At 38.8% G+C, this 18905-nt stretch overlaps 1 protein-coding gene across 1 annotated transcript in view; it reads left to right on the forward strand.

Annotated features, from left to right (window-relative positions):
* Positions 1-18113, forward strand: part of LOC146452139 (uncharacterized) — a gene marked incomplete at its 3' end in the record, with an annotated part of 30450 nt that extends 12337 nt beyond the window's left edge. Inside the window, exons 5-8 of the mRNA XM_085098180.1 lie at positions 14035-14274; positions 15095-15207; positions 15516-15746; positions 18001-18113. Of these exons, the coding sequence (XP_084954306.1) occupies positions 14035-14274; positions 15095-15207; positions 15516-15746; positions 18001-18113 (697 nt within the window). The remainder of the gene's footprint in view (positions 1-14034; positions 14275-15094; positions 15208-15515; positions 15747-18000) is intronic.
* Positions 18114-18905: the final 792 nt, after the last annotated feature.

The raw sequence follows: 18905 nt of genomic DNA on the forward strand, positions 1-18905 counted from the left end.
TAGTATTGTTTAGAATGCTATGTAAAATAATGTAAACACTTAATATGCTAAATGCGCTGTCTACGAAACTTAGTCCTATATAAAGAAATTTTTCATCTCGCTGTTTCCTACTGTCGATTTTTATTTTTTGAAAAGTACTATTGAAAATTTGTACACGTTTTTGGTATCAAAAACGTGAAGATCAATTCAGCTTTAAATGGATGCTGTGATTTGCATTGAAATCGACAACACTTGATTCTGTGTTTCACTCTAGATTATTTCTTGATTGCCTTTTTTATTTGGTAAATGACTACTAAAACGACAATGCTAACAAAACCATCTTATTTTTTCCCGATCTACGACCAACGTACAGAACAATTTGATGAAGAAAGTTTTCTTTTGCCGGATGCGGCATTTTAACGACATAACTCCTGTACTGGAGAAGTTTATAGGTCAAGGTCCTTTAAACTCCTCAGTTAACTTCCTAATTTTCTCCAAATTGATTCCATTCACCACTGCTTTGAATACATTATTACTCTTTATTCTCATACATGATAAGCAATATTCAACACCGTACAATTAAAGCTTACTGGCGTGTAGCTACTAACTTTTGGAATCTGAGCGGGAATGGCCTCCGTTGACATCAATGTCCGTTTCAGGGGCAGTAATACTGACAATTTCCTCATATAAACAATGACCTTTGCATGCACCGCGCTTTGAAACTGTAAAACGCGGTTAACAAATGAAAAGACAAGATCCCTCCTTAAAATCTTCTAAGCTTACTTCAAAATGACTGTTATGCTATATGCTTTACATATAACGTGTTTTATTTGTGAAGTCCGATAAATACCGGGAAAAAAAATGACCGCGCACCATTTGCGCGCGCGCTGGAGCGCCCAATTTTTCTCATAGGAAAGACGCGGTTTCAAAATGGTGGGAATTTGTTGCAATCTGCGCGGAAAGTCCCACACAAAACACCAAAAGATGTTACGTTACCTTTAGGAAAGTTCCCCTAGGAACTCATTTACATCACTAGTGTGACTGTGGTTTGGATATGATTTCCTAATTACCATAAAATTTTGCTAACTTTAGCCTTGAATTATTGATCATTTGAAGTCGTTTAAAAAAACTCATTCGTGCCTCGTTTTTTCAACCTACTTCTCAGTGTTTGGATATCTGATGAAACACACCTTCTCGTGTTTGATATATTGCATATAACGCGTAATTTTACTTGAGAAATACGGCGCTAGTTAATTGAAACGTTTACAGAGACCGTTGCTCCCTAATCTCGTCCCTGTCTTTCACAGTTATTACATAACTGTTCACTGCTTATTCGGCATTGCATTGCAACTACACTCCAAGATCATTTCCTTCATTTTTGAAAGAAGGACTGCCTTGGTATCTTTGGATCGGACTGAAAGATCAAAATGTTTGCACATCTCTCGAAGCATCGGAACCTTGAAACTTGGTAGCTTCCCATCTCTTGACAAGGTGCACAAATCATAAATATCGTACAGGATTGGGTGGGTCAGGCCTATTTTCCCCAGGACTACCTCTGTTGTATCTCTTAGACGTTCCTCATCTATGTCGCAAGCGTACTCCTCTACCAGATCGTCCAGCTCTTCTGCGTCGGTATCCTCTTTTTCACTTTCTGTAGGCTCTGTGTCCATCTGGTGCCCCTGCTTGATGCTTGCTGATAACCTCGAGAAAAAACCTTGAATCTGACACTTAGAGAGCCACTCCGTTCTATCGAACATTCTCTCTCCGTCTATTGTGGAAGCCGTTCGCATATCCTTAGCAACCTGTGCTGGATCTTCTTTCCTGCCAGTGCCTTGCCCAATATTAAACTTATGTATCAGATACCGCCGAACCTTTTCCGGAAACCTCGCCCCTCTGCACTTCTTGTGAAGTGCCCAGCCCTTCAGTAATCGTGGGGTACTTGAAAGGGATTCTTTCACCGCTGCTGATGCTCCTGTCAATCCTTTCCCTTGTATTGTTAATGTCTGGAAGTGGCTGACCCAGTCTCTCCTTAGCTTATCATACAGACACTCCTTCCCAGGCTGTCGCGGGATTTCTTGATGACCAAACATATTCATATGGAGGTCTAGGTCCGACCGACTTTGAAACTCTTCATTGCAGCTTGGCTCGGGACATTCATATAGCTTGTCCTCACTAAGATCGGCTCTGCTTTGCTCTTTTGACGTGAACTGGCGAACAGTAGTAACTAAGAATGGGATCTTCTCCATGAGATCTGATTTTCTCTGCGGACAAATTACAATGTCATTCCATGGAATAAACTTCCCAGGACCGACATTGAACGCTCTCCAGACACGTAGGCCTTCTTTAGTAAACTCGAAATTGTGTAGATTGCTGTAGTTCGGAATCTTCCTTATCTCTAGCGTTGTGTATTGCTCTTGGACAGCGCATACCGTCGCTGTCGTCCCCTTAACTGGCCTCTCTTTCAAAGCGGTATGCATATCTTGTGCAGATACGACATCATGACCCTCGTTACAATACCTTCTAATAGCTGCCTTAATCGGGCACAAGATTCTATCGCACATGTCCTTTCCCGATTGAGGTTCGGAGTGGTCGTATCTGACAATCTCTATCCCCTGGCGATATCCGAGCTCTCGGAAGGATGAAACCAGCTTGCTATTGTGGTAACACCCTGCTTCATCTGATCTCAAGTAGGCCTTAATTATTCCTGGGTGTCGCAGCTTAATGGTAAAAAGAAGGTTCTCCAGGATTGATAGCACTGCAAACCAGTCCTGTCGACAACTGTCAAGAAGGTGAACGTAGCAGGTTACTTCAAGGCTTTCTTCTCGTCTCGTTATGACGCTACTCACATGCCAATTGATTCCTCTCTTGGCAAACCACTCTGCCTGCTTCTCTCGAAACTTCATGACTGTAAACTTCATCGCCCAATCAACTACTATGACCACTTCATCTTCTTCTATGGAGTTTAAAATTTGCTGCTTTGCTTGATCCTGATCCTGAGCTCGTAAAATATGGGCTTTCCATTCAAAGATTTTAAAGGCGGCACCCTTCGCGTCATGCTGAAGGTCGTCTGTTTGATCTTTTCCGAGCTGTGCCTCGTACTTAGGAATGGCACTTTCTACTTCCTCCACGATACTTTTCAGGCTCTCGCAGTCTGCGCACGCCATGTCATGGGTGTGGCTGCATGCGTCCTGGTAGTCAGCGTCACTGGCATCGCTCAAAGCAAAGACTCTACAATGATCAGGGCAGGAGCTGCCATCCTCCCTGCAATGGTCACAGTATTTAGTCTTGAGATATAACTTGCCTTCTCGAAGCTTCTTTCTAGCTTGTTCACACCAGTCTTTTGCTGCCCCAACGTGCTCTAGCTCGTCTACGATTCTTAGCAAATCCTTAAAACCATCAGCACCGTCAGCTGCTGTATTATCGAGACCTCGCAATGATTTCCTCTGTGAAGCTTCTTGGACGTCAAGTACTCTCCACATGGTGGAGTTACTGATCGGGTTAAATCCAGTTTCCTTGCAATGTTCAAGGTATTGGTTAATGATAGTGCACCTGGCCACTGTGCGGACGACGTTAGGCATAACAAGTTCTTCCCCACTCTCAAGTTTAAGGGTGCGAGTACCGTAAGCTACATCTTGGTAGTAATATGGCCGCATGCTAAACTCCAAGAAATGGTCTGTTGGCGCTGATCCACACGGATTCTGTGTCGCGGTAATCTTTCAACAGGTATTCCGAGTCCTTCAATCTTCGCTTGAGCTCTTGCCTTCTTTATTTGCCTTTCAGAGAGATCTTCAAATGGCTTATGGATTTCTTTAAGCTCTTTTTTTGTGAATCGATCGGCGTAGATACTCAGTATTTGTGTTTTTACAGACCTGGACGGGGCATTTTGATATGCAACAACGAGGGCTTTCAGGCCGACACCACCAATTTCAGTCTTATTGTTGTGTTGATCTATTACTGCCTGGAACAATTGCTCTCCATCATTGGGCGCTATTACATCACACAACAACTGACACACCTGCTCTGTTTTCTGGACAACTGCTGATCTTTCAGCTTTGGGGCAACTTTCCCCTTTCCCAGCAAGCTACTTGTGACTCCAGGGGATCGATTTTAGGCTTTCTTGCAGCATCGGCAAGGCTGTCAATGCAGGAATTGAAAACTTGCACTGGCCCTCCATTATTTTCTTCAGTTAATCCAAATTCGTCCATTTCCATGCTATCGTCAAACGCAAGCAAGGCTGAAGGCGTCCAAGTTTCATCAGAGCTGCATCCCCGCCTCAAAACACAGGGTGTTATGGCTGAGTACATTGAAGACTGGAGTTGAGCTGATGCTGCTTCTTTGTAAGGCCTTAAAATGAAAAATTAATTTTAATTGAGAGCCAGCAAAATTGGAACAACGGCATTTTTAGTGTACTTATGTACAAAAAAATAGACGGGGTGTGTTCCTTTTCGGTTGCATGTGCTTGCTGTAAAAAGTATAAGTGCATCAAAAGGGAGTGAATTAGTTTAAATGTAGACTTTACTACCTTGGTCATCTCCATCTCGAAACTCAATCGATTTTAAATGTGTAATTTGGAGGGGGTCAACCTTCTTTTTGTGCTTTATTTTGAGTTATGTCTTGGGCAGAATAAAAGAAAAAAAATTGGTCCCTCATTCTCCCCTCTAAATCAATCAGTATGAATTTGCGTGCAAAGCAAAACGCGCCATGTTTCAATCACTGAAAAAAATCAAAGGCTCCTGTGAGCCAACTCGTGAATGCAGATGACACATAGTAATTGAAATTTAGACGGCTACGGAAACTTCCTTGAAAGCTAAAAGAAACTATATCTTTGCCCGATTATGTAACGAAAAATAACCATCATTGTACTCTTGTATTCTGATGCGCCGATTAAAAAAAAATCACGTGTTTTCTCTGATTCAAAGTTCATAGAAGCACGCCATGTGCAGCTACGTCATGCAAATTCGTGTCCCCGATAGTCCAGGGCTACTGGATTTTGCGATCGGACTAGTGGATTCTAACCATCACTTGCCCGATGGGCAAGTGAAGTTTTTTTGGGAATTTAAATTACAAAATTACTGTAGGGCAAGCCGATCTCACAAAGGGAAATCTGTTCAACAAAGTATCGCATTACATTTCATGCCGTGAAATTTTTCCTTTGGAGTTCAGTCCACGTAATCATCAAGTAAAAATAATGAACTATGACAAGCTCTTGCTAAATAAGAATTATTTATCGACCGCGTCCGTTTGCTTTCCCATAAATTACCAGTTGTAAATTTCGAAAATGAAACATTTTTTCCCTTTGAAACCTCTGTGAAAGCTGACAAGATCTTAAAGTGTTCATTTCACCAGAAATTTGCATAATTTTGTTTACGACGTCAATGATGCGTGACATGGCACGTTCCGCTTTCGCGTGAAAACTGACAAATTAAATTATTTTTTAATTAAATTATTTTAAAATTAAATTATTTTTAATTCTTAAAAGAAACCGCACTTAGTAGAAAAAAACGAAAAAATCCTATAACTTTGCTCAGATTCAACGAAAAATCTCCATTCTTACACTAAAATGATTGTCAAATTATTCTCTACAGAATGAATGAGAGAATTCTGACGCGTCGTGAAAAAAATTTTCACGTTTTTTTTTTTCACTAATTGAGTTTACGACCCCGGACTTTCTGAAAAACTGAAAAAACTTGAAACTTTGCTCAGATTGAACGAAAAATCGCCATTCTTGCACTAAATGATCGTCAAATTATTCTCTACATATTGAATAAGAATTTCCTGATGCGCCGTGAACAATAAATGTTCGCGTGTTTTTCCCACTAATTGAATTTGAAACTCACTCACTGCGCACGCCCGAAAGTTAACGATAAAACCGACTGATCGACTGATCGACCAAGTCAAAAGCCAGCTATCGCTATAACTCGTTCATTGCGCATGCGCGCATTCACGAGTTAAAAAGGTCTTAATTTTTTATTTCAATTGTCCAGGATTGTAGCTATTAATATGTTTTTTGAGGCTCCCAAAGCGTGCGCAACAAATAACTCACCTCGCTCCTGGATTGGACGTTTGTACAGATTCCTTTTCCGAAGTTGCACGGAAGATCCAAGGCATTTCTTTCACAGAGGCATTGTGTTGGTTGCGGCAGTTTTTGCAAATAACTTATTTGATCAAAAAGAAAGTCAAATTACTCAAGGAAGGTTCTACAACTGACTTCGGACTTATTTCTCATGTTCGGGCTACTGCGCTACGCAGTCTAAGAAGCATATGTGAAAATACCACATGAACATTTTTTTATCGGGGGATGTTTCAGTACAATTTCGTTTTGATACGCAATATGGGGGGGGGGGGGTAGAGTGGGGGTGCCCTTAACCCCCCGAAGGCGATAAAATTGGACAATTTTCATTATATTCACAGAGACCTCCTAAAGTAAAGAACTATCTAAAACACGACAGGTATCTTTCTGCTCCGCAAGGGCTACTTTAGGTTAATAAACCGAGGAGGGACTGGGGAAGGGGATAAACTCGAGCGCGCCTTGTTTTTTTTTCTTTGCTCTTCCTTTACTCCTTTCCACCCGATTTTTTTACGCCCATTTTTGGAGAATATCATATGCAAAGAAAAGAGATGGCCAATAACATATCACATACTGTGTACCAAAGAACCCGATATTTCAAAAACATAATGAGATGTCAAGAATGCCTCTACATTTCCAATTCTGTCGCAATATTAGTGTGAAACCAGCAAGAGCAAAAAGGAAAGGCTGCTACATCCAAAGGTATTAAACGAGGGTCTTTGTTTTGGGAACTTTACCGCGTGTGCGAAAGAAGAAAATAAAACAGGGAGAAAAGCGAAGATCATTCAATTACAAACAGAGGTAGATAATTCAATTAGACGCTAATTGTAAAAGCCAACAAACTGAACGAAAATACCGGCAAATGCCGTGAGAAAAAAATCTCAGACAGGGAGCTCGAATTAGGCACACTTCCCCGCCACATTTTCACTCTAAACATGTTGCAAAATTAAATCCTAGAAAAATTCAACACCAACTTGAAGTTCTTCATCATAAATAAAAGTCAGTTTGCTATAACTGATTTTATGTAAGAGAACGGTCACAAGGAAGTAACTATTATGTACGCACCTGAACCGATTTGGACAAGGACACCATACATTTGATGAATAGCCTTAGACATCTCAAGAGTAACAGAATACCGGCTCTTTGCCCCCTTCTGGCTCCTACCAGGACGTCCCTGATGAGCGGGATACTGGCATGCTGTTCTCGGGCGCCAGAACTTCCCCAAGGTGTGCCTATGTTTGGCGCATACCGACATTTGTTCTACGACGGTCTGTTCCAAATCAAAAAGGCCAGCCCTGGCCAGGATTAGCTCTCCCTCCGTTATAGTTTCTCGCGATAAATGAACAGACGCAAGGTGGCTTTCTATTGATTCAGTGCAATGAAGCAAATTAAAGAAACCTGAAATGCCTCTTGAATCACTACAAATCCCCGAACGTGAGAGGAAGCACGACATCTTGTTTCGGAATGCACAATTTCCCTTATTACCCAAGTCTTGACGTCAAGGATCGAGAAATTTGTATAAAGGGAATAAGGAATACGGGACGTGGATTGGGCTACAAAACTCTTTAATGCAGATTCAAATTTGAGGGTAAGTCGTAAACGAGCTGTTTATGTTCAATGAAATACATGTGCAATAAAGTACATGTAATTGTTTCTCATAAGCGTCAAGTTCAAATTCTAAGCCACGCTTCTAACCTCATGCCAGTTGAGGGTCCAGGGCACTTATTTCAAATTTCAGATTTTCCCTGCCGTCCTTTTTGAGCTGGTAATGACACCTTCAGTGTCCCAAGGGTGCTCTAAATGGTATGGAATGGAATTATGGCGAACATTTCCAGGACACATTGGGGGCGCGTATTCGAGAGGTAGCACTTTTTCGAGGATTTATGGTATTTTAGTGGACTGCCTGTCAACTAGCTTGGAGTAGTTTTAAAATTACACTTACGCTATAAACAACACAGCAACAATATACTGTACTGATGCTCCTTAATGTGGGATTTGATTATCTTTCTCTAGGAGGAAAGCTCGTGTTGAATTTTCAGTAATAATGACTTTAAAATAATTACACTGAAACAATGAGACATTACATTACAAATATTAACTACACCAAAAAGCACAGGTTAGAAGCTTTGGCATTTGCGTCGAAGGGCCTGGAGTGAAACTCTCAGAGCGAGACACCAGTCCGCCGGGATTGCAACCGGAACACATCGCGACGGACGGATAGACGGATTATCCTTCCCTCGCTTCCTAGGAAATCTTTCTTTTTCTGTGCAGTTTGTTTTTCCTTCCGGCTTTCATGTACAAGTTCTTATCAATTCAATTTGAGCAACATATTGATAATGCCCAGCTTTTGAAAATTAATAAATCACATGTTTTACTAAAGCGAATTCAATTTTTTCTTATTACTACATGGAAATTTTTTGCGAACTGTAATAGAATGACAACTTGCACTTCAAAAGACAAATGGCTAAAACAACTTCTAGACCACCGAAATCTTTTTCGTGGTGTGGTGCAGAAGTTTATATTATCTATATATTGAGAAAGGCACTTAACGTGGAGGAATGTACAGGCCGGCATCCTCCTTCTAGTCTGCTTGTCAATTTCAGTGATTTGTGATTAATTCAGATGGCAGTAGGCCAAACTCAGCGAAATGTTTTACTTCCTAAAGGACCTTCAAGCAATGAATACCAATTGAATGGCGTCAACAAAGCAAACATGCAAAAATGGAAAAACAAATAATACTAACAATAATTATAATAATAATGGAAATAAGTTTCTTAGAACCTAAATACTGTTTAGCAGACAGACTAATTTGCATAAAAATTCCCCACAAAGTGTCATAAAATCGGGGCCGAATTATTCACCAATTTAAGGCATTTGTAAACGGTTAAAACCGTTTATGCGTGTTATTTTGTGTGTTTTTTGGTGTGGTTAATTTAGAATGGTAAAATTTAGCGATTAAGAATGTTTTGTTTTATAACAATCTGAATTTGATCAACAACCTCATTTGCATAATGCCGGTTTCATATTCGCAAAAGCACCAAAAGTGCGAAGTCGCTGTGATCAAGGAAGATAAAAAGCGCAAGGTATTTTTATATTTCTGTGCTTTCTAACATCTGTTTAGCAAAGTTCAGTTGGAATTTAGAATAGTTCGGTCTGGACTTGTGAAATAAATGCCAGCAAAGACAGGGTACTTTTACCGGTTTTCAGAAAGCGTTTTAATGAAGGTTACTAATATTAATTTTTGTGACCCTAAAAATTAAAACAAATCCAAATAAATATGCATTTCATACCTTTGAAGAATTACTTAACTTAGGAATTATAATGAATTTTTGTGGCGTTTCCTGGTTTTCGAGCAGCGAGCTCATCAATTTTATGCAATTTTCTATTTTCGCCACGCCCAAATTTAGGTCCTCGACCGCTCTGACTGTTGAGACCTGTAAAAAATCTATTTTAACGTATTTCCAAAAACTAAATTCATTTCATTAGCATACGACCCAAGATCATTTACTGGGCAAAGTTTGAGGGCAAACTTTTTTCCGACCCGAAACGCAGTGGACCGTTCTTAGAGAAAGTGTCACTTAAATCCTCTGTCAAAAATCTGTATTCCACGGATGTTCATGCCTTGTCTGATAGCGTTACCGAATATCTCTGTGCACAGAGAAAAAAGGGCACCGGAAAGTGGGCATCCTTGTCGAGTGCGTCTCTGAGGATTAAAAAATTCTGACGCATATCCATTGTTCATCACACAACAGTTACTATAAAACACTTGTAACCATTTTTGGATTTGAGGCCCAAAATTAAACTTTTGTAGTGTCCTGAATAAAAAATCCCAATTTAGCATATCAAAAGCTTTTTTTGAAGGCGGTAAATTGTGCTAAAGACAAAACACCGCCACTAAGCAAATCAAATGTTGTTTACAAATTCACTTGCCCCGGCTGCAATTCCTCGTACATCGGCAAAACAAACAAAACTTTCCTTGTCCAAACACAAGAACATGCGACCACTGACAAAGATAGCGCTATATATAAACATCTGCGCTACTGTGATCAGATCAAACACATACAAGGTTTATGGAAGGTACCGGACATTGTTTTTTAATAACAAGCCACTCTCTATTGCAATGAAAATAGAATATCTCACCCATGCCGTGCGTGTTAACACAAAGATAATAGACAACGATGATAATCGGAAATTACTACTTTACAAAGAAGCTTACCATATCAAGCGCTCAGCACTATCTTTGAACAATGGTTTAAAAGCTAGCAGAGAACTAAGCCTATTCTTCTGGCTCCAGTTGTTCAAAGGCCGGATAACTTTATCCTGTGGATAAGTCACTATCCGACATCTGAGAAAAGATTTCAGTATTTCCTCTTGTACAAGCGAATATGCACACTTTAACCACAGTTAAGTTGAGGAGTGTACGGAAACCTTGGACAACGTTGAACGTGAAGTATATTTTAGACCCTGAATAGTGCCTTATCCAGCGGATAAAGTTATCGGGCAATTGAACAACTGGGCCCTGATATTAACGTCTTGTTTTGTATTTTCATGTGCATGTTTTGAATTGCTAATTTACTATCGTTCAGTATTTAAATCATAGCTACTGTTGTCACCTTGATCTGAAGATGATATAGTATCATATTGAAATGTAACAATTAAGTACACCAACGTTAACTTTCCTTGCATCTGTTGTCCATATTATTGACACAATGCATTTACTCGGAATTACATTTATTCTTTTCAAAATTGTGCTATGCCAGGTATATTTTCAATCTCTTTGACTTTTATAAGGTCGTGATGACTCTGATATTTTGTCCAATATTTCGGTCTTTTACGTACCCTGTCTGGTCCTCGGAGATTAAATCAGGAAGAAATGTAACAATTCTGTGGGCTATTGTCTCTGTAGCAATTTTGTAATCTCGTTTAATAATGTCAGAGTTCTCCAATTCTCCAGTTAGGATTTGCCTTTTTTCTTTTTCGTAATTACTTTAATAATCCCTTGGCTCTGAGTGATATTTATTTGGCCCCGTTGGAGAGCGTAATTGAAACTGCCTATCATTTCTTCACCTAAAATAGGCCTTTCGCACATTGTTTCAATAAATTATAGCATTCATCATTGGCAAGACGCCCCTACAGCGTATCTTGTTGAGATTGATCAAGTTTCGGGAAAGTGGTACCTCCAAAAAATTGTTCAAATGTTTCATATGTTGCAGTGCTGTGGGGAGTAGTGTATAAAGAAGAATAAAAAGATCTTTGTCAGGATCAGTGATTTCTCCCCCACCGTTTCGTTTGAGTTCTGCGATGTAACTTTTAGGGTGTTTGCGTTTTCCTAAGTTCAACAAGTACTTGGTATTTTTCACCTTCTTCATGCCAGCGTGACCTACTCCTAACGATAGCACCTTTTGTCTTGTATTCAATAATATTATTCAGCTCAGATCGCAGACGGTAAAGGTTAGAAATATATATTCCTTGGATCTGTTGGCTTTTAGCTCGTTCATTAAATGGTCAATCTGTTTTTGGAGTTCTTGTTCTCTATTTCTCCAATTTCTGCTCATTCGCTTTGAATATTGAACACAAAATCCTCTTACTTTCATCTTAATCATGAACAAGTAAATTTAAAATCAGGAATCTTGCTAGTGAGTTCGGATATAAAATTTTCACAATGAGTTATTCAATTTCCAGAATCCCAGGCCTCGTCTAGCATATTTATTGGATTGCAAGTCAAGTAAAATTGCAGAATGAACAGAGAAAGTAGGGTTTGTGATTTCTGTCGCAGACACAACTGGTATGAGGTCCTTAGAAATTAACCAAAAATCCAACCGACATTGAATTTTCAACGAATTGTTATGCTATGTATACTGAGATTGATTAGGATATAAATATCTCCAGATATCTTGTAGTTTCAAAATATTGCACTTATTATTTATTTCCTGAAGCACCGTTTTCTTTGTGTCCACTGAATTTCCGCCTGTTTTATTAGCACCTGTCAGGGCGCAATTAAAATCGCCACCCATTATAATTTGCTTATCGGAGTAAGGTCGAAGGTTATTGCTTAGCTTTGTAAAGATTTTTTTTTTGTTGCGAAATGTCATTAGGAGCATAAACGTTACATAATACAAAGGTAGAGTCATAAATGGTAACCTCAACTAGCAAATATTCCCTTTTTTTGTTCGCAACTATGCTGGCAGTCTGAAAATCAAGTTTTGGGTTAAAAAGATTCATAACGCCTTTAGAGTGACTGGAACCATGACTGTAGCAAATTTTGCCACCCCATTCAGATCTCCATTTTTCTTCCACATTTTTCGTAGAATAAGTTTCTTGCAGAAATATAACATCAGCCTTGCTATTGATGCTTTGCATGTGACGTCATGGCGGCCATGTTGGTGTACAGGAACAATACGATTTTTCTCTTTTGGGACTTACCTTTTATTTTAATTCAAACTATATGAACAAAGTCTCTTCTGTTTTGTTCACTAACATGGCGGCAATGCAAACCACCTATTATGTGCCCAACGAAAATCCTGCCTCTACTTACGCGCTTGATTTAAGCCTCTTGTGTTTAAATACAATAAAGACAATTTGAATGCTAATGCAGATTATTTTTGCAACGCGGAGACAAGATATTTGCAATGGTATGAAATTGCGAGTTATTTCAAAGGTAAAGCTTTGAATAAATGATGAATAAAACGAAAACAAAAAGACATGAAAAAAACAACAAACAACAAACACACATCTCAAGGCTCCTAATCCCAGCTCGAAAGCCTGGGGAGACCAACGATAGTAAAAAATCTCAACTAGAAAAGGAGCCATGCTACTTTACTAAGTAAAGGAAGGCGAAGAAGCCGAAAAAAACTGCAGTCTCGAATATAACCGTGCAAGAGCTTGCAAAGCTAACGATCAATTTATAAATGAAAAAAAAAAGAAGAAAAAAAGACGAAACGTGGCATAAATTGGAAGCTTCTTGGTTTCGGGTCCACGATAAACCTGTCCATTGATTATTAGTTTATCCACATTGAGCGAAGCTTTCGTCTTGTCCTGTTAAGCTTTTTTTTAAGAACAGGCGGCAGTGCGTTCCTAATTTCTTCTACTTCTCTTGGGTAGTCATCTGCCACATCAATTTTAAACTCTCGATCGATATTTTTAACGTGTTTGAATATACGTCCTTTGTCTTTGGAAAAGCTCAACTTTGCATAGCTGTTCACAACTTTTCACAGGAAAAGATCGAAAACAGCAGCAAGCAAAACAATTTTGCAAACTGTTTTCTCCGAGAAACGAGTAAACATACTTTCAGCTGACGAGACCGAATGGAAGCCGCGAAAAAAGGTGCCAAAATATTAGCCTCGTTTGGTTCCAAGAATTTCGCCCAGGCTTTCAACTTTCCTCGCTTGTTTCCAGGCTACCACAAGTTGAAAACTTGCATCTATCCTAGCAATGAAGGAGTCAGAATGTAGGGAGACTGTCGATTCCATTAGCAAGAGCATACATTCAAACCTCAAGTACGAGATTCCTTTTGTTTTCAACTTGATAAATTGCCGAACAGGAGTCATTCAACGGATTTGAATGAGTAGATCTCCTGCTTTAATTCTATGAAAAAACAATAATGCTTCTTTTTAAAGTTTCTACAAAAATATCTACAACCTGCGACATACCAATCGCTCTTTCATTGGGCTTAATGTAGTTTTTCAAAACCCTAGCAAAAGGTGATCATGGCCATGTGGTCTGGCATCCTCCTTGGCTTCAAACTGACAAAGTTATTCGGCACTTCCAATTTCTCAGTTGTAAAGTATTCTGGGAAAGTTCTTATTATAATTATATATTACTTTTATAATAAAAGTACGCCTGTTTACTTCATAAACAATGTTCAAAGCTTCCGTGACATTTAGTTGGAAGTTGATTAAAACAGAAGTAGAAAATTGTCCTTAAAAAGAGCTTTAAATGAGCGGCCCAAAAATGACAAAATCCAATCAACCCATGTCGTCTACTTTCAGTTGGAGTTGAATATTGAGCCTGAGAAGGGTTGGAAAACAGAGAGCATGTTTGCACCTGCTGGTATGCATATTGACGCTGCGTATACTAAAGAGGAAGGCACGAAAAAATCGAATCAAGGGGAACCACCATTTACGTATCCCATGGGACTTGGAGGTGTCATGATGAACGGATGTTATGGTTCAAACTATCAAAAAGGCGATCCTTGTTATGCTGCTAAGAGGTTCTCATCCATTTGTTCTGTAAGTGAATTTTAACATGTCTAAGCTTGAGTTAATAGTCTTCCTATAATGAGTCTTTCTGAAAACATCTTTCTTAAAACTTGCTCTAAACTTGATTGAAACAGAAGTTAAACCATCGCAACACTTGAAAGGCCCTAGGATGAAGCAATCCACCATTGACACCATGGTAAAATGTTCGGGTCTAAAAAATAAGGATAATGGGACATTTCATTTATGAAAATAGTTATTAAATGATTGAATTTCCAGAATGGAGGTACTTTTTGAGAGCCTGTGTGGGGAGCGGCTAAATAAATATTTCATGGTGTCTACAACAAATGTTCATATTTGGCTTTGGAATTAAAATAATCTAAACGCACGATGTAGGACTAGATATACATAATAACGGCAAACCTCAGAGACATGTAATATTTTGTCTCTGGAAGATGGTGTCGACGCCACTAATTTGGCCTCCACTCCCAGCCCACCATGGATTTATACTCCAAGAAAAATAGCCTATCCTAATCGTTTATGTTCCTCTATATTTATTCTCCTGCAACACAACAAACATCTCTTAAATAAAGTCCACTAATATTAACCAGGCACTTTTTGAACGACATAATGTGGGTGCACGAGCATAAATTTGGCTTTTATTCCAAATGAAACATCACAGTCTAACTTTGCTACAAATATGGTCAATTTGAAGCAGAACAAAAGTGTTCAACAAAATGATAAAAAACAGATACGACATGCAAAAAGAATACAGTAAGTATTTAACAACGCGTTTATTGAATTAATGTCTTATCATGTTACCCTGGTAATCTTTATTTTGCTTGACATAAAGGATCTTATCGATGGTGCTGCTTTCATCGGGGTCGGATTTGATGGACGGGGTGATTATAGCCCTGAATCTCGAAAGATGAGCATTGTACAAAGAGTTTGTGCCGGAAAGGCGACGTAAGTATATTCATTGTTGCAACTTCAAAACATCATCAAGTCTTAGATTTGAAAAGGGATTGGAAAGCATCTTGTTACTGTTGTGATCCTACATTTTTAAACATAAAAATTAACAAAAGGGGAGATATAATTAAATATCCAGGCTCCAAGAAACTTGCTTTGATATATGCAAGGGGTGAGGGGGGGTCCTAGTTTGAATTTGTGGACATCAGGACAAGATCTGGTCCCGTATTTTTGTATGCACATCCCCAGAAGAAATATCATTTCATTATATTCAATAAATCTCATACACGACATTTAATTTTTAGGTATGATGGCGCCGACGTCCCTGACACAATGAACGTGCATGGCGTCTATGATACGAGCACCTCAATGTACAGCTTCTATAGTCGACAAGAGTACCAAAAGTTTCTACAACGGCAAGCAGGAATGTCAGGATCGGTTCTCGGTTTTTACGCCGGGGTAAAAAAGGCCTATGGAAGCTCCGAAGTCAGAGGATCAGAGAAATACATGTCGCTTCTTTCTATTGATGTTGATAGGTGAGTAAAAACATGTGCATTTTAAGTTCGAGTCAACAAAAAGTTTATTTTTTCACAAGTCCTTGAATTCACCCTGATTACACCTACTGCACAGTATGGACTGACCTGTCGAGCTGGGGGTGATTGCTAACACTAGTACACTCCCAAACGTACCCCCCTGAGTCTTCGTGATATTCGAAATGGCGCAGGGTGGCGAAGACCCTGGGACAAGCTTGCAAAATACTTCATGGCGCATGGAGCATGTCCCAGGGTCTTTGCCTCCTTCCGTTATCTTCAATATTGAGAAAATCCTGGGGAGGCATATCGTGCACCCCAACCAAGCTTCCACATATACATACACTACTAATCCCTGATCGGTTAATCTAGGACAGAAGCTGACAGACAGACTGACAGACAGACAGCCTTTCTTTCAGCACGATAAAAATTTAAAGCTGTGCAGCTTGTGGGGGCGTGCAAAATAATTTGAATATAAAATATATACACAGTAAAATCCTCGCACCCTTCATCCTTTTTTAAAACTCCCTATAGATAATTAAAATCCGCACGTATAAAATTGGCCGTTGTTACTGAAGTCTCGATCCTTAAACGTTAACTCCTTGAAGATATCAATCGAGCGGATTTTCTTTGCCAGGTCCTTATAGTTCGTATCCGCGAAGTACTTGGTTTGGGAAATGCTTCAGCATCTAAGTCTCTTCCCCATAATCATGTATACAAGGCTGGCCGTTGAGGGTGGCAAGCCAACTAGTGTTGGCTTCTTGGCCACAAGGGCTGTGACATATTTTAAAAAATATTACATTTTTTCTCTTGAGAGTAAAAATTGCTGTCTAAATGAATGAATGAATGAATGAATGAATTAATTAATTAATTAATTAATTAAAGACGGTCAACTCATCAGGACTTAAAAGGACTATTTCTATATTAAAGTAAAACTACTATAATGCATCAAAATTATCATTACAAAACTTATTTCGACTCAGAGCCTGTTTTACGTAAGTGTCGTGTAGACAGATTTTTAGAAGTGTTGTTTGCAGCCAGCCTTGAAGGCCCCAAGCGAATTTGCCCGCAGCAGCTCAATAGGAAGGCATTTCTAAAGAACTGCTCCAGAGTAACTGAAACTATTCTTCGTAAAGTTTGTATGGGGAAGAAGAATAGTAAGATTGTCGTTGGTGTCTCTTAAAGAGTAACTGGAGACTGCTACGATAGGTAAATTTAGAAATAAGATAATCTGGAGCAAATCAATTGAGTGATTTATATACCATAGTAGCTTTATTAATTAGTCTTTGTTTATCCAGTTTTTTTCCAGCCAAGTTTATCGATAAGAGAGTCGGAATTGGTGTCATAACTTGTACTTAATATAATGCGTGCTGCGCAATTTTGGAGTTTCTGAAGTTTGATAGATAGTGTTTTGTTGCCGCAAGCCCAAATCTCGCTACAGTAATCGAATTGTGGCTGCACTGAAGAGGAATACATATATTGAAGAGTATCAAATGGAACAAAAGTTCTAGAACGCCTTATCACACCAATGCCGGCAGCAATCTTTTTGCACAAATTGTTGACGTGAACATTCAAAGATAGATTTTGGTCAATGTAAACACCAAGGGATTTAGTAAAAGTCACTTGACTTACAGGTGCCCCATCACTTTTCTGGCTAACAAAAGGTGCCTATTTTGGCCTCGGACCAACCTCCTTGTTTATCATTCGCCTCATTAAAAGCCTACTCAGAAAAACACTTAGTGATGTGATTCAAGGCATATCTACTGACAACTTTTTTTTCGACCGCAGCAGGTGCCCGCCTCCCTAAACTTTTTGTTGACCGGGCTAAAATGCCCTTGCACTTAAATATTTTATAACTGTCTTTCGCCAAGGATAACGGGAATGGTATTGCGTAACGGGAACAAAATGTTCAATTTCTCTCAAGACCATCCCTTGCCTCTTAAAAAAATTAATGAAAGTTGATAATGGTTTGTTTTACTTTTGATAAAGTCAAAAGTTTACTTGGTGTTATAGGAGGTTTTTTCACCAAGAAAATATTGCTCATTTTCTTTTTCAACACGTTATCGCCCAAAAACGAAGCATCCCCCAGGAAAAGTCCCTGAATATTATGTAGTCTGGTTACAGTGATTTTTCCACGTTCAAAAAAGTAATTGACGTAAGGTCCTGTGAATGGGAAATTATGTCAGGTGCCAGAATTTTAGAATTCAAGCTGTACATTGCCTGACGAATACAAAAACGTAATTTGTCCCGATGATTATAGGTATGAGATCTATCTAGACGAAGTCAAGCCAAACGATCTCAGTGTGAACTTTCTTCAGGAGTTCATGGACCTTCCAACATCCTATCTGGCTCCCGGCGCTGCCACCAAGTTCCGTAAGTATCTTCTTTGCTTATCAATTTTTAAAATTATTATTATTTTTATTTCTGACAATTAATCGTAACATTTAACAAATCGACGGCAGTTGTCTATGGTCCATACTCTTATAGACCATAAAATGACATCAAAAAAAATTCAAAACTCAAGTGGAACCACGGGCCGCAGGCGAGTGGTTTCACTGCCAAGTTTTGGACATTTTATGGCGTCATTTTATGGTCTATAAGAGTATAGACCATAGAAAACTGCCGTCGATTTGTTTTTTACAATAACATGAAAAAAGTACGAGCGGAATTTGCTACCGTTCTTCACATAGTTTTCTAAAGTCTGGGAAGAATTAAATAATGTAAAACGTAGTTCTCACGTCATGTGACGTTTTTGGGCCAAAATATTTTTGCATGTCAAAATTCAAATGCAGATTACTTTCATACCCTTTGATTTTCTCCAAGCATCTGAATTCATTTATCCTCTTTTCCATTCCTTGAAGATGATCATTTAACCCACACAGTTCTAATATATATATATATATATATATATATATATATATATATATATATATATATATAAAACTGGTACAAAAAACGACGAGGACGGACAACTTTGGGCGAAGAAAACTATATACAATAAAAAATCTAAAAAGGTAAAAAGTTTTAATAAAAAAAGACGTTTCGGTCGTTGACCTTCATCGGTTGCAGTGCAAGTGATTAATGAATTAAAATTTCCTTAAATAAGCTCACAGTATAAAAGATGACATAACATTACAAAGATGATTACATAACAGGGCGTGATAA

This window comes from Pavona decussata, unplaced genomic scaffold (genome assembly GCF_977016875.1).
Source record: "Pavona decussata unplaced genomic scaffold, jaPavDecu1.1 SCAFFOLD_380, whole genome shotgun sequence".
In the NCBI taxonomy this organism is placed as follows: domain Eukaryota; kingdom Metazoa; phylum Cnidaria; class Anthozoa; order Scleractinia; family Agariciidae; genus Pavona; species Pavona decussata.